The sequence below is a fragment of the Pomacea canaliculata genome, linkage group LG1, assembly GCF_003073045.1.
Source record: "Pomacea canaliculata isolate SZHN2017 linkage group LG1, ASM307304v1, whole genome shotgun sequence".
Taxonomy (NCBI): Eukaryota; Metazoa; Mollusca; class Gastropoda; order Architaenioglossa; family Ampullariidae; genus Pomacea; species Pomacea canaliculata.
In genome coordinates this window covers 1,195,444-1,209,031 of record NC_037590.1, presented here as the reverse complement: position 1 = coordinate 1,209,031, position 13,588 = coordinate 1,195,444, and the positions used below count along the sequence as shown (strand labels likewise).

General features: G+C 38.0%; 1 protein-coding gene and 1 long non-coding RNA gene across 6 annotated transcripts in view; one reads left to right on the top strand and one right to left on the bottom strand.

Moving 5' to 3' along the window:
* Positions 1–2,485: 2,485 nt before the first annotated feature.
* On the bottom strand, positions 2,486–3,393 carry LOC112571974. Its single transcript, XR_003100929.1, has 3 exons — positions 3,269–3,393; positions 2,934–2,960; positions 2,486–2,551 (listed from the first exon to the last, which is right to left on the bottom strand). It is a non-coding gene; the product is annotated as an uncharacterized LOC112571974 (long non-coding RNA).
* An 84-nt stretch (positions 3,394–3,477) lies between these two features.
* The window catches only part of LOC112571922 (cell division cycle and apoptosis regulator protein 1-like), a 28,776-nt gene continuing 18,665 nt past the window's right edge, over positions 3,478–13,588 (top strand). For all 5 annotated transcript variants that reach the window (XM_025251340.1, XM_025251366.1, XM_025251348.1 and 2 more), the window contains exons 1-10: positions 3,478–3,572; positions 4,181–4,243; positions 4,676–4,866; positions 6,262–6,506; positions 6,890–7,004; positions 7,492–7,735; positions 8,226–8,472; positions 8,780–9,005; positions 10,124–10,404; positions 12,547–12,745. In XM_025251340.1, the coding sequence (XP_025107125.1) occupies positions 4,186–4,243; positions 4,676–4,866; positions 6,262–6,506; positions 6,890–7,004; positions 7,492–7,735; positions 8,226–8,472; positions 8,780–9,005; positions 10,124–10,404; positions 12,547–12,745 (1,806 nt within the window). In that variant the 5' untranslated portion in view covers positions 3,478–3,572; positions 4,181–4,185. The remainder of the gene's footprint in view (positions 3,573–4,180; positions 4,244–4,675; positions 4,867–6,261; positions 6,507–6,889; positions 7,005–7,491; positions 7,736–8,225; positions 8,473–8,779; positions 9,006–10,123; positions 10,405–12,546; positions 12,746–13,588) is intronic.

Below are 13,588 nucleotides of genomic sequence, written 5' to 3'. Positions count from 1 at the left end.
CTTGGACTCTATGTCGCCAATCTTCTTACTATGTCTGATCATGTCAGTTCTGTAGTCAAGGCATGTTATTTCCATATCCACACTCTTGGACGACTCCGACCCAGTCTTAATAAGAAGACTGCAAATGCAGTTGCTGTGTCCCTCATCGGTTCTAAATTAGACTATGCCAACAGCTGCCTCTGGGGGATTTCAAAGAGCGAGTTGTCGAGGCTACAGCGAGTGCAAAATACGGCTGCGAGGATAGTTGCAGGAAAGAAAAAATCTGACCATATTACTCCTGTACTTCGTGACCTACATTGGCTTCCTGTGGAGAAGAGAATTGAGCATAAATTGTTAACCTTAACATATGGCTGTCTTCACGACCTTGCGCCTATCTGCAAGAACTCATTCGCCGTTACCAACCTCAGCGGAACCTTCGTTCAGCAGCCCACTTCAGACTTGAACAACCGAGTGTTCAGTCAGGGAATGCTAACAAGAAGACTGCGGGATTTAGATCCTTCTCTAATGTAGCCCCGCTTTTGTGGAACTCGCTTCCCCTCTCGACCAAGGAGTCTGATAGTATTGCATCTTTCAAGAAAAATCTTAAGACTAACTTGTTTAAACTTATTTGAAGTTTTCATTTGACCTGCAGTTTGGTGGCTGCTGGGATCACCGCATCTTTGTGATGCAGATACTAGCGCGTTATAAAACTACATCATCATCATATTATTGCTGATCTCAGGTTAGACCAAGAAAACCATACATTTATTGAGAAAAAAAGAAAAAATCTCCTTCCCGAGCAAAGCCACGATCTTACACTAAGGGTTAATGATCTGCATTCTATCAAGTTAAAAAATAAATTACAACACTTTTTGTTTTAAACAATTTATTGAACAATCTCTTTACTTCAGCTCTTTCACTGCAAGCCCTGCACACAGAATTATTTCATAATCAGAAACAGACGGGTAAGAAAGTCCAACTGCTAAGGAATAAACAGAGACAACAAGTGACAAGTATTCACATGAGTATATCAGAAAATGGTATGTATTGACTGAATGCACAGTAATGTATTTGTCAAAGCATAGACATTCCCCTCAGGGAAAAAAAAAAATCCCACTCCAACCTGTACCAGAATACAACACTGAGACTTAATGTGCTTAAAGGCAAACATCTTTAGTATTGCACAGACTCTTGCCGAAATCAAATCAGAAAAAGATCAAATGACTTCACCTGGTGGTAAAGACTGCCTGAGCTTTTCAGCCTTTTCACGATCTTGGATGACAAGTGTGTAGAGGTATCGGCTGCACCTCACCTTGAATTTAACGTTGTCTTTATTCTTCTTAATTTTGACAGCTGAAACACAATATCCTTTTGTTAGTAAACACAATGTGTCTTCTTAAGAGGCACAAAGCAGAATCCTAAATTCTAGGTCAGTGGTTCTTAACCGGGGTTCGGCGAGTTGGTCTCAGGAGTTCGGCGGAGCCTCCACCAGAGGTCAAGACACACCCGCAATTAGTGATGACACTATAAAGAAGGGTTTGGTGAACATGCATATGAAACTTGTGGGTTTGGTACCTCAAACAAGGTTAAGATCCACTAATCTAGGTATTGCTTTAAAATCTGTGTCAGAAAAATGTGAAAACTCATCAGCAACTGCAGACAAGAGGTGTCTAGGTTTTCATCATCCACAGCTGTCGCACACTAACATATTAGCTTACTCTTTGATAGCACAGTGCATTTGGTCATCTGTAAGTAAATGACTGATCTCAATGTGAATGAGCATCTGATTGACTGTTGAATAATGAGTGAGTGGGATGTTTGATAAAGAATAACGAAGCGTAAATTCTAAATTAAAGCCATACAAAAGTCTGCTAATCTACTGAGACACACTTTCCACAGAAGACACCCATTCATCAACATTACAAGACCTAGTGTCTGCCTATGAACAGACCACAAGATGTTGGTTCTGTCCGAGACATCAGGGTTTGCTAAAACTGTAGGAGAGGGTGTATCACAAGATCCAGTATCTATCTAAAGAGTGCACCCATAAGCATGTGCAGACCATGAGGAGACATTGATTCTACCTGAGATGTGTCTTGTTAAGAGGCACAAAGCAGAATCCCATAATCTAGGTATTTGAACCTAACCAATGCTTTAAAATCTGTGTCAGAAAAATGTGAAGACTCATCAGAAACTGCAGACAAGAGGTGTCTGAGTTTTCATCATCCACAGCTGTTGTTTTACTAAATAAGCACAATAATACTCCAAGATTTATAGAGATGACGGTGGGAGGGCGAATTTGTGTTTTACGCCAACAGCTAAAGCTATACAATGGCAAGGCAGCCAGCCCTGGAAACATATGCCACATATTGAGAAAACAGTGCCTGAGAAAAGAGCTGAACCCAGAGCTGCCCATGGAGACAATATTTTAATGTTTTATTACATCACTTTTCATCTGTATTGAATAAGAACATAAGCACTGCATAAGGCATGACAACAAATAACACTTACATTTGGCATCTTTTCTTCTTGCCGTAAGAAGAAAATCTTTGATTTCTTGAATCTGTTTCGGCTGAAAAAGAATGCCATCAGTTAAGCAACAATTACACCATGGGCTCATTGACTTCTGGATCATAATCAAATAAGGTATTAACTTCACAAGCTGACAGAAAAAAAAAACCACTTGTAATTTTCATATCCAACACAATTGCAAGAAGAATCTTACCGAGACACTGCTTAATTCGATCTTAATATTACACTGCTTTTCCCACAAAATATTAAATCGATGTTTGTGCAGACATAGGTTCTTGGTCGTATAGCTTCAACACTTTGATGGACCTAATTATTATAATTAGAAGCATGAAGACTTTGTTGTTAATGGTTATTTTGGTTCAAGTACAACCGCCTATGTTCTATTTTCACGTTCTACAAGTGATGCAAGAAATCAACCCTACCATTGTTGACGATTGGCACCAGCAAACCTGCAGATGAGAAGTATTAAGAATTAAACATGGGCACATTCTCGACTTCTCATAGTTTGCATTTCTTAGTTTCATCAAATGTAAACAGTAAGTAGCAGTTATTATTATAAAGATATTACGACGGACGTATATCAGTGTCGATAACGTTCTTAAGGGGTACAGACTGATCGAAAAAATTCTTGAAATTACTCATACCAAGCACGAAAACTATCAATATAAAGAGATTTAAATTATACAGTTACAATCATAAAAAACTTTATGAGCAACGTAGATGAATTAGATTATGATTCCAATCCTATCATACACACCTAATTCGCCAGCGTCTTTTCCGGAAAAGGAAGTTTCGTTCGAGCAATGTGTGTTCCAGAGCTGTAGTAGAAAACGAAACGCACGAAACTTATTTTTTAATTTATAATTTTCTTCCTGTGTGAAAATATGAAAATATTTATAGAATGTTATTGAATATTTCTTTGTTAAGTAAAAAATCTACAAGCATAAAAATCCGGCATGTTTGTTACTTTTTAATTCAACACAACCTACACCGGAAATTGCCGACAACCATTAGGTCTATAATAGCAACCTTTGAATTTATGATTCTCTCGACCTGAGCTTGTGAGTTTAAACTTTAATTGAGAGAAAAATGTACCCGTTAACTAGCGAATAATGAAAAGCATATTCGCATCGTATTGTTGATACTTTTACTGTGAATATGTCACCTACGCTATAGGTTGCAACAAATCAACGATTACACCAGTTACGTTGTGTGCGAGCATCTAAGTTAAATTGATTTCATAAAGACGCCAAACTTTAAGGGTTTTTTTTGGAAAGGGGATGGGAAATTCGCTATTGTAAATATTATTCTGCTTCTTTTCCATTTCAATCCAATGTGGTAGATAATGTTAACACAAAACTGGATTAGATACGAATATATAGCTAACCCGTTTTAGGTGAACCTGTTAGTTTTATTATGGAGATCGTTGACCAAGATCATTTGCAGATGTAGGATGTAGCTTTACATTTATTACCATTGTTTACTGTGAAGTTTATTGTAAAGTGAAGATGTCAGAATGATTGGTTGAACTAGGAGAACACAATGTTTTATAGTAATAACAAATTCTAAGTTTATTTTAATGTTACATTTACATCCATATATAGAGAAAACAAATATGTGAAAGTCGTAAATGTTTTAAAAACAACTGAATATTTTGCTACTTATTTAGCCGCAATGGCATCTCAGTATGGCACAGGAAATAAAAATCCTCCTTGGGCAAGGCAAGCAACTGGTGAGAAAACTAAAACACTCTTTTAAAATCTTTTCATTATTTACAAATGCAGTAAATATGGAGAAGATGTCTCTCTTGCATGCTTCATAGTCTTTGCAGATATGCATATTTATTACCTATTTGCAGTTGACTAAAGCATGTATAATTGAACAATAGGAAAGGTACTAGCCAGGCGATGAGCAAGAAGTTCTAAACTGAAGAGTTCAATCATTTATCAGTTTTTATTAATATAAATATGTAAACAAACTGTCATTGCCTTTATTATTATTATTTTTAGTTGACTAGAAAGCTTTATCATAATTTTCTAATCGACAGCTTATTTAGTAGCTACTCATAAAATAAAAATGTGTATGTAAAACTGTTATATGCTTACAGAAGTATTTGAAAAGATATCAGTGAATATATTTGGAATTTTATGTAATGCTTTGGCAGATTTCATTGCTGCCAACGCTGTGGGTGGCATAGCAACGGCACAAATGCCTCAGGTGACATCAGGAATAGTGCAGACTTCTGCAATGGCCGCTAGCCCCACCGTTTACTCATACAGCTCGGCAACAGCTATGCAACAGCAACATCAACAACAGTTTGCACAATCTCAGATTGCTTCTGTCATCCACAACCAAGTAGGTCATATTTATCCACAATTACACCTGTTTTCTAGATGCACTGAAGCATTACCAGATGCACAATAAGTCTTGAGCATACAATCATGATAAATTCATGACATATTTATTAACCATTTCTATGACATAAACAGTTAGTGTGTAGTGGCTTATGACATTGACAGTGTTGCATACATATGTCATTCATATCATAGTAATATTTTCAGGTGCCTCTATGATCTGCGACTCTGTATTGTCATTGGTGTTCTTTGGCAACATCCAGTCAGTGCTTAGCAGTTTTTGCAAACTAGAAAGTAGAGAGATAGCTTATATACCTTGTGATAACTGCAGTTTTTAATGTATCTATGACAGGCTCCATGATTTCAGTGTTTTTGAAGTGGAGGAGTAAATTGAGTTAAAGAAAACTTAGACTGGACAAAGTTTCTTTCACAGTTGCTAGTTCTTGCCAAAATAACAACTTCACATGAAGGTCAGCAAGAAAGGAAGAACAAGACAAAAGAGAAGCTTATAATTCAAAAGAGCTTGGCATGAGTTTTTTTACATCTGACTCTTCCATTTTTTGACATTGCATGGGTAAAGAAAGCATTTTTCAGCTGCAATCATTGTTGACTTCTTTCCGCTCATGTGTAGGGAGTTGGACAGGTGGGGTAAAGGAGATTGAGAGACTGCCTGTAGAGTTTATCAAGTGAATGGCATGTGGAACGAATGAGTTGCAGTGACGATTGGTTCTGCATACATGCATTGTGTACCTACAGCCAGACCGCAAGAGTGAAAACTCACGTGCCAGCATATAATGAGAAAAAGGATGCGTGATGCCTTCCTGAGGATTTGGTGATTACAGAAGACTGCCAAATCCCTCTGCCTGGTTCTGGTGATCTTGAAACAGACATTAACAAGGGAGACAAAACTGTTCCTGTTCCCTAGGGAGAGGCTGTAGAACCAAGAGATGAAACAAAAAGAAAACATCAAAAGAAATCCTGATTGTCACAACCTGTCATTGATATGAGCATTTGTATATGTGTGTTGGGTGTACATTATAAATATATTATCCTATTATTTAGGTCTTAATTGTTGTATTTGTTAGTGTGGATCATTTAGCAGTGGGATTTCAGCAATGTTGTAGTTAAGTGCTCGAGTGTATACTGTATTTTAGTTTTTTTCAATTACTCATAAATCATGAGCATGCCTTTGAAACTGTCTTTGAGAATTACTGGTTGTGTTTCTAAAAGGATTTTAGTATGATGGACTCTTATAGATGGTTTTTGTTGGTATTTTCCATTGTCCTATATTATTTGTTAAGAGTTTGTTATGAAATCATACCATGCATTCAAAGTCAAAACATTAAGTGGCTAGTTGCCTGTGGGTGCACAGTTTTCTTTTTTCTTTTTTTTTCAGGCAGGGTTGCAGACAGCTGCTGCTGGAGTTGCACTGTCTCAACCAGGAATGGCTCTGCCTACCACACTGGGTGGGGGAAGTTCACAAGTGGCTACTGTAAGCTACCCCACAGCTCGTCCCAACCAGGCCTCTGCTCAAGCAGCAAATGCTGCAGCCAGTCAGAAACAACGAGTTTTTACAGGAACCGTCACTAAACTTCATGATAACTTTGGCTTCATTGATGAAGATGTCTTTTTTCAAAGCAGGTAAAGGAAAACTTTTTAGCTTTTAGTATTATTCACATGTTTAACGAAACAAAATAGGCACTTCAGATGCTTATTTGTTGATAAAAGGATGTGCACATTGATTTGGATGGAAAATATTTGGTACATAATGCTGGATGTTAATATATTTGATTTTGCAATTGTTGCTTGTGTGGCCACAGCAGATTGCACCTGCTGTTTAGACAACTATCATTCCAAATGTGTAAGGGAAGTATTTTCATCTATGTTGTTCACTTGGTAAAGAAGGCAAAAGAGAAATAGCAAACACTGAAAATGAAAGGAAACTTTGCCAAGACCAGTGAGCAGTTTAGTCAGGTTGTCAGGGTTTCTTCCTGTTCACTTGTTTTTGTCTTGCACACTTACAGTTGTGTTAAAGGGATAGCACCAAAAGTAGGAGACAGGGTGTTTGTGGAGGCTTCCTACAACCCAGCCATGCCATTCAAGTGGAATGCCACACGTGTACAAGTTTTAAACAGTCAGGTCAGAGTCGCAGCATATTTCTTGTGGCTTTTTTTATGCTAATTTGCTAAATATATTTAGTGGTATATATTTTTTCTCAGGTGCATGTTGCATCTTTTGCAGAAGTTTCTTATAATTCCAATGTCTCTGTTGAACATTTAAAAAAAAAAAATTTGATAAATTTACATATATAGCACCCAAAGTGTATCCTAATTTTAAGAACAGTTTGGAAAAACATATTTCCAGACTAAATTTTCCTCATTATTGTGCAGCATTTTTCACTCCCTCTACCCAGTCACATCAGTTTTGGAAGATTTTTCCAGTTACCATTTATTTAAATTTACAATTTAACGCAGAGAAGGTAATGATATATATCACATGATATATTAGTTGTTGGCAGAAGATCAGGTTTCTGTTTTTGAGATGTTTGTAACAAGTAGTAGGCTTTAATTTTTGAATAAATTTCTAGATACATTTGACATTAGTGCTATGAATGCTTTTTCTTCAGGCATCTGGTGTCACAGCAGTGGCCAACACAGCCACCCAGCAACTAGCAGCCATGCAACAGGCAGCAAAGACAATGGGCCTGGGTGCCCTGGGTGTGGCCCCAGGGATAAACACAGGGGGCCTGATAGGAGGAGTTAACCCGATGCAGTTGGCTGGTGCCATGGCAGCAATGAACAGTGCCAGTCTTATTAACTCTCTTGCTAGCCAACCGAGAGCTCTTCTGAGCCAGGCTGGAAGGGGAAGAGGTGGGTTTGTGGTGCTGTGTTGTATTGTTGTATTATTAGGTAATAATAATTCTGCACTAATGAGATGCACTTTGTTCTTTATAGAACCAGAGTTCCAAGGGATGCATAAGAATTTGCTTTTGTTGTGCAAATAATAATAATAATACAAAATTTGATAAGTGCTCTAAGCACCTGAGAACAAGAGCAAGACATGGACAGCATAAAAGGGACAGGAAAACAAACAAATAACTATGAAAGAATAAACAACAGTACTAATAATGAATAAAAACAAATACAGAGAACACAAAGAGGAACATTTTGAAGCAGCACAAGGGGAGAAGGTGTAGCCTTTATTATCTGACCCCACCAACATTAGTGGAACAAAGATTGTTCATAATGTGTTGTGCAACTGAGTTATGCAACATTTCCTACCAACACTAATGTGATCTAAGCAGTTATACTTAAGCACAAAGCTGGTTTCCATGCTAAGATTCTAAGATTTTTTTTTCAGGTTTAATTCGTGGGGGAACAAGCACTGGGCGGCAGACTTACAGCGAGTCTTCGAGATACAGTGAAGATCGAGAACGGGAGCGAGATCGTGGGCGTGATCGAGACCGTGATCGTAGAGAGAAACGAGATTCCCGTCGCCGTTCTCGGTCTTCCTCTCCATCAAGCAGCCGACCTAGGAGTCCAAAACGAAAAACATCACGCCCTCCACCTAGATATGTGGTGCAGGCACCTCAGGCCACACTGAATATGTAAGAAGTTGAATCTGTCTGTTCGTTCATGTACAGTCATTTTACATTATTTCTTTGTTAAGGGTTTAATTTTATTGACCCTAGCATTGAGCTTGCAAGCTGCATGACGTGAAGACTGTATGGTTTCTAAAATTAGTCAATCTTTATCATTCTTTTTGAATATTTAAGTTGTTCTTTGTCATTCTGTTTGCAAAAGCTGTTTTACATTCTGAATTTATTCTGTATTACCTGTAGTTTCTATGCTTTCATTTTACATTACCTGTGGCTTCTATGATTTCTTTTTTTTTTTTTGTTGGATCATTACAAGGCCAGAAGCTGGGGTGATGGTGCTGAAGACAAAATACTCCAACATGTATATACCTAGTGACTTCTTCCATGCAAGCTTTCCCTGGGTGGATAATCTGCCTCTGCAGCGTCCCTTCACCTTAGGCCAGTCATGCAAGTTCCATGTTATGCACAAAGAAGTTACTTCTCTTAACCCTGAGTCTGCTGTACTGGACCCTCCAGATGCTGATCACAGCTTTTCTGCCAAGGTCAGCCAGTTAGAGTTGTATCTTGGACGTGTATAGGTGGATTGCTGTCTGTCTGCCCAGACCAATGCTTAGCCTATTGCAAAGTTCTCCGCTGTTAGTCTCGGCGAGCCTAAACAATATGTGACTAAACTGTAAGCTTTGTACAAACCTGCCTCGTTCTAGTATTTAACTGGGAAAAATTTGTCTGCCAGCAGTCCAGTTATACAAGTTCGTGGTTGTATCATTATTTTCACTTTACTGCATTTCATAATTTTTTGTTGTACTACATACCATAATTTTCTCTGCACTACATATTATAATTTTTATTTTACTACATAACCACAAAAGAAAATGTGATGCTTCTCTAGCAGGGACAGTTGTGCTGTAATTTCTATATTAAGAAGGATATGATGTCACAACCTGTTGACATTTCATCACTGCTCCTATTGTAAGGTGGTGTGTCAGGGCTGGGGTATAGGGATAGAAACTCTTCACAGAACTATGTGAATGTAATTACTTTTGTTGAACAAAATTTATGTAAAGTTAACAGGAAAGCTAGATCGTTCTTCTGCTGGATGACATTCATAGATCAAAATGTCAATTTGACAAGAGGTACAGTCATTAGACTGGAGCAGAATATATCAATAATCAAACATGTAGATCAACGTCAGGAGAATATCCAGATGAAGCCAGAATTGAAGTACGATGTTGAAATGTATGACTGGTATTGATGTAACATCAATCCCAGGGAGAACATGTAAAAGGGAAGAAACTGTGATGGTGTTAGCCAGAGATGATTAACGTCAATGAGAAAGTTGATATTAGCAGAGGAATAAATAAAATCAGCAGGCAAGTAAACAAACACAATGTCGATGACATCGGGAAAAAAGTGCAGATTGGTACAATAGGCACTACAAGCACAAAAAAATCCAAGAAGAAAACAAAAATGCAGAGAGCTGGCCCCCTCAAGCCTGTTAGGTGAAGAGACACCACTCTCTGTCTCTATTTCTGTTGTGAACATTAACATTGTAACTCCAAGACATTTGAGGACACTAAGTGTTGATGTAAAACTGCTTTTCAATAATGAATACTGTACTTTCCTGTACACAGAAGACTGACATGAAAGTATTGTGCAACAGGTGATGCTGCTGGCTTGTCCAAGCATGGAGGAGCTCTACAGCAAGTCATGTGCATTGGCCCAGGAGAATGGTGAACATCAAGAGTCTTTTCAGCATCCAACTCGGTTACTTCAGTTTCTTGTAGGTACCCGGGGTAAGAATGAGCCCATGGCTATTGGTGGGCCGTGGTCACCATCCCTTGACGGCGACGGGCCAAATGAAAATCCACAGGTGCTGATCAAGACTGCCATCCGAACTACCAAAGCTTTGACGGGGATTGACCTTTCCAAGTGCACTCAGTGGTGAGTTGGTGACCTTCCACCATTCCCTTGGGACAGGAGAGTGTTTCATATCATCTCTTAGCCTTCCCACATCTTGTACCAGAAATACAGAGGCCTCATTCCCCATACTTAGCCTTTGAGTTTCTTATGTCAGCTCTTTTTAGTGGGTTAAAACCCTGTTTGTATGTGTGTGCAAGTCTTCTTGAGTGTTGTTGTTAAGGAATACACAATGTAGTCAATATTTTTTGCGAAGTGTAGTAAAGGATCTGTATCATTTTGCTTCAGAAAATAAGTTAGGGATCCCAAACTAAAATTAAAATTTTACCAACTGACTATTTGAATACTAAAGATGCTAAAGATATATCCATATTTGGTACAAAAATCAAGTTTCTAAGTGAATTAGAATCGATGCTGTGCAATGTGAACTTTAAGTTATCGTTAGTGCCATGTATTAAAATTTTAACTCTTTAAAAAAAATCACAAAAGCATTAATAACTTCTTTTTTGACATAAAAGCCTAGTTTTAGTATTAATGGGAAGATAACAATAAGAGCTGTTGAACTGTCATGTTCAAGGCAGTTCACTTTGTATGTCTTGCAGCTTTGCCGTTTGTACTTTTTAAAAAAATACTTTGAAACATTGCAGTTCATTTCACTTCATAATAAAGTTTTTGTGCGAGAACTGAAAAATCTCTGTAGCTGTCAAGGTTGTATAATGACTAACAATTTTTGGTAGAGAAAATTACTGTTCAGTTCTACATTGAATGCAAGTTTAGATCAAATAGTAAGATTGTGTAGTGTATATACCAGCATGGCTGATAGTGCACCTAAATAAGTGACAAGCAGAACCATCGTACTGCAAGCAGCTGTAGAATAGAACTGATCATCAGCTAATAGTGTGAAGGCTTTTTAAGGGTATGCTGGGTGAATGATGTTGTTCTTAGCAGTTCTACAGCCAAATTTTCAAGGGTAGTAAACTCCTATGATCATGTCATTAGGTGATTAGTGAAGAAAATTTACTAAAGAATAAAGAGTATTTCTTGGAAGGCAAACTGAAAGATCGTGAATGTTGCAAAAAATATGACCAATCATAAATTTGCCTAATTTGCTCTGTAAAAGCCAGTTAAATTTGCATGTAAATTATATTCCAACTGACAGTTGGGTGCATAAAATCTACCTTGATAACAACTTTTCCCTTTGATTTGTGTTTTTTTTTTGTGTCAAAAAATGTCAATTAGTTTTCATCTCAACTTCAATAGTTTCTCAGCTAAGAAGAATTTACTGCACCGTTTGAAAGCAGTTTGAAATTAAGCCGTTTTCTTTTGATTTATCATGTAATATTTGAGGTTTGAAGTGTATAACTGAAGCACAATGCTTTTGTGATCATGCCATAGGGTGATTTTTTTGCAACACTTTTGCGGACTATGAGGGTGACTTCATTCACTAATTAATAATTTACTACACAATATTACGACGTAAAACACCTGACACCAAAGAATAATAAGTTGTTTCTATGCAACTTCATTTCCCCTTGAAGCAACTCACCCAGACTATAAGCATGGGAAACTGGATCAAACATAACATTTGCAGGCCTTAGTTTGGAATACCTGATAACATGAAAATACCCGTCTTTTGTTCTTATTATTCTAAAGAACAAAAAATGTGTAGTCTTCAAGAACTCTATTACAGAGATGGGAAAGAAAACATTCAATAGAATTTTTTTTTTAATGCGCAATTTGATTTGGAGAGAACAGAATGGGTAGACAATAATGAAAAGTAGTTGACTTTATTATATTTAATACCTTATTTAAGGAAGTTAGACAGACAGAGCCAATGTTGTGAGTTTTTCAATAATTTTTATTGCTTGTATATTCTTTTTCAGTGGACGATAAAAACTGCAGATGTATTAACTTCCAAATCAGTGTTGTTTTTGGCATGAATATATATATAAAAACACATATAATCATATTTGTCTGCTGCATCATGTATGTCTGCTATTTTTGCAATTGACAGTGATAGTTGCCATGTTGTCCCTGTTTGTTTGTCATTACCTGTAGGGGGAGTCCCCTGGGCTGTGTGTTTTACACTGTGTCCCATCCAGTTCGTCTGTTTTTGTGGAGCCTCCATGATGTGGCCTCTAGCCACTAGACCTACTTTTTCCCCAGGTATCGCTTTGCAGAGATCCGCTACCTGCGTGCTGAGACCCGCGACAAGCCAGTGCGGGTTGAAACTGTCGTACTTTTCTTGCCAGACGTTTGGCGCTGCTCCCCAACCAGGCTGGAGTGGACAGGCCTGCAGAAATCCTACATGCAGAAACTGCACAAGAAACTGAATCCCACAGCCGAGGATGCAGACGATCAGCAGGCATTTTTTCCTCATGCTCTTTTTGTCCCCTTAACTTACTGCAATGCAGCTCTTCTTTGAGGAGCTGTCATTCATCACTGATCCGCAGGCAGGGAATCACCACTCACACATCTTTACCTCCCACCCCTAACCTGATCTTGGCCTCCAGTCCATCCCTTAAAATCTTGAGTGTACAAACGGCATCTTTACTTTTGGTAGTTGTGGGGATGAGGGGATGAATAATTAGTGTTTTACTCTGAGCCAGCAACTAAGGCTATATCAGGGCAAAGCAGTTGCCACATGCAGAGAAAGAAGAGTGCCTCTGAGACGATACCTGAACTAGAACAGCCAATCCTGACTGTAGTGGTGACAGGCATTAACTGTTGTTCCACCAAACTGTCTTTTATCACTGCTGCTTGACAATAATTATATCTTTCTGCTCCCCTTGTCCAACCACAAATATGGAATTTCAACCTTTACATTGTTGTCAGCTTTGAATTTCTTAAGTTACTCTTTGCCTTCTTATTTACTGCAAATTGATCCTTTTTGTTAGGTGTCAGTGGTCTTTCGTCTGACTTTTTTTTTTTCTGTCTTTGTTCAGTCATAATTTACTGACAGAATCCTTGTTTCTCAAGCTTGTTATATTTTCTCTCCTTGATTTCCATATTTTAGCATTTCCTAAAGGCTGGTTTTCACATTCAGTTATGGAGCTCTCAAATCTGCAGCAGATGCCATTGAGATTTAGTATTTTAAATATCTCTCAGTACTGATCAAGATGTTTTGACACATTGATGGTGTCGCACCTGTGCCCCCTACCCTCCATTTTCCTAATTTTATTTGTGCCACTGCAATTGCAGAACTGTA